The sequence below is a fragment of the Lepidothrix coronata genome, unplaced genomic scaffold, assembly GCF_001604755.1.
Source record: "Lepidothrix coronata isolate B3197 unplaced genomic scaffold, Lepidothrix_coronata-1.0 Scaffold375, whole genome shotgun sequence".
Classification (NCBI taxonomy): Eukaryota; Metazoa; Chordata; class Aves; order Passeriformes; family Pipridae; genus Lepidothrix; species Lepidothrix coronata.
The window spans coordinates 55,717-57,298 of NW_016690555.1; the positions used below are offsets into that span (position 1 = coordinate 55,717).

At 48.9% G+C, this 1,582-nt stretch overlaps 1 protein-coding gene across 2 annotated transcripts in view; it reads right to left on the reverse strand.

Moving 5' to 3' along the window:
* The window catches only part of IFNAR1 (interferon alpha and beta receptor subunit 1), an 11,293-nt gene extending 10,477 nt beyond the window's left edge, over positions 1–816 (reverse strand). For both annotated transcript variants that reach the window (XM_017839115.1, XM_017839114.1), the window contains exon 1: positions 663–816. In XM_017839115.1, coding sequence (XP_017694604.1) covers positions 663–800 — 138 coding nt within the window. In that variant the 5' untranslated portion in view covers positions 801–816. The remainder of the gene's footprint in view (positions 1–662) is intronic.
* Between the last annotated feature and the right edge of the window lie 766 nt (positions 817–1,582).

The window sequence follows — 1,582 nt, forward strand, 5'->3', positions numbered from 1 at the left end:
GGGAGGAATTCCTCCCTGTGAGGGTGCTGAGGCCCTGGCACAGGGCGCCCAGAGAAGCTGTGGCTGCCCCTGGATCCCTGGAAGTGTCCAAGGCCAGGTTGGACGGGGCTTGGAGCAACCTGGGCTGGTGGAAGGTGTCCCTGCCCATGGCAGGGGTGGCACTGGGTGGGCTTTAGGGTCCCTCCCAACCCAACCCAGTCTGTGATTCCATGAACTCCAGCCCATGGCCCAGGCAGGGCACTGAGGGCTGTCCTGAAGCTCCTCTGCCTCACCAAGACCAACTCAGACTCTGCCCTCTCCCCTCCCTCACATCTGTCCCTCCCTGTAAAACCTTCTTCCCTCTGCCTGGAATTCCTCCCCCTTCCCATTCCTGCTGCCCCAGGGTGGCCTCTGCCCCACCACACCTGAGCTGGTTTCACTTTCTTCTTCTAGCACTGGGAAGTGGCTCCAGCGTTTAACAGAAACAAAAACTCTCAGCACAAAATATCTAAACTAACCCTAGAGCAAAAACAAAATCCAAAACACCCCAACAAAACATCTCCCCCACCTTTTAAACTGCATATGAACAGGTGCAGACTCAAACAATTGCATTTTAGAGCACGATTAAATTCCATCTCTGACAGTTCTGGTAATGCTAAATGTTAAAAAAAAAGTGATCATACCTGAGAATTTGATGAATTTTCCCAGAAAACGAGATTATATTTAAAGCTTAGATCATTTAGCCACATTTTTTTGCCCTGATTTGCTTCTGGAGGAGAAATCTTAATTTTTATGTCTCCATTTGTGGGCTGCAACTCCATTCCTGGTGGACCAATCTGAGCTGGAAATATGGAAAGAAAAACAAAGTTAAGCACAACTACCTAGAGCAAAACCACCCCAAAAGCAGTTGACATCAATAAACCCACAGTACCTGCCTACAGAATCTTATTTTTGATTCTTTTGAGGCAGCAACAAGATCACAGTGATCACCCACAGGGTCTCGGTTTTCATGGCTCTCAGGCAGTTTCTGATAGAAATCCAACCTAAAGACCAACCACCACGACCTGGTTCTAAAAGCAGCTAAAATGCAACATTAGCAGCAAATGTTTTCCAAACTCTGCTGTAAAGATCAGTATAAGTTATTCTAAAAAAAGGCAAGAAATGTAGCTCAGAGCCATAAATCCAACACTGAGGGAAGGCTTCAGTACTACACTGTAACTGCTGAAAGGTCTCAAAGTCAGCAGAACATTTCCAGAAGAAAGGAGCTTGGAGCACCCTGGGCTGGTGGAAGGTGTCCCTGCCATGGCAGGGGGGGAACTGGATGGGCTTTAAGTTCCTTCCCAGACTGGGATTCTATGAAACCAGCATCACTTACAATATTCTCCCTTCCCAGGAAAGACAGAATTGCACCTTCCATGACTTGTGTTATGCTCCTGCTGAGGAAACCACCACATCCTGCTCTCACAGGCAGTGGGAACCGTGTTTGTTCCACAATCCTGGAATCCCAGACTGGTTCGGGTTGGGAGGAACCATAAAGCCCATCCAGTGCCACCCCTGCCATGGGCAGGGACACCTTCCACCAGCCCAGGTTGCTCCAAGCCCC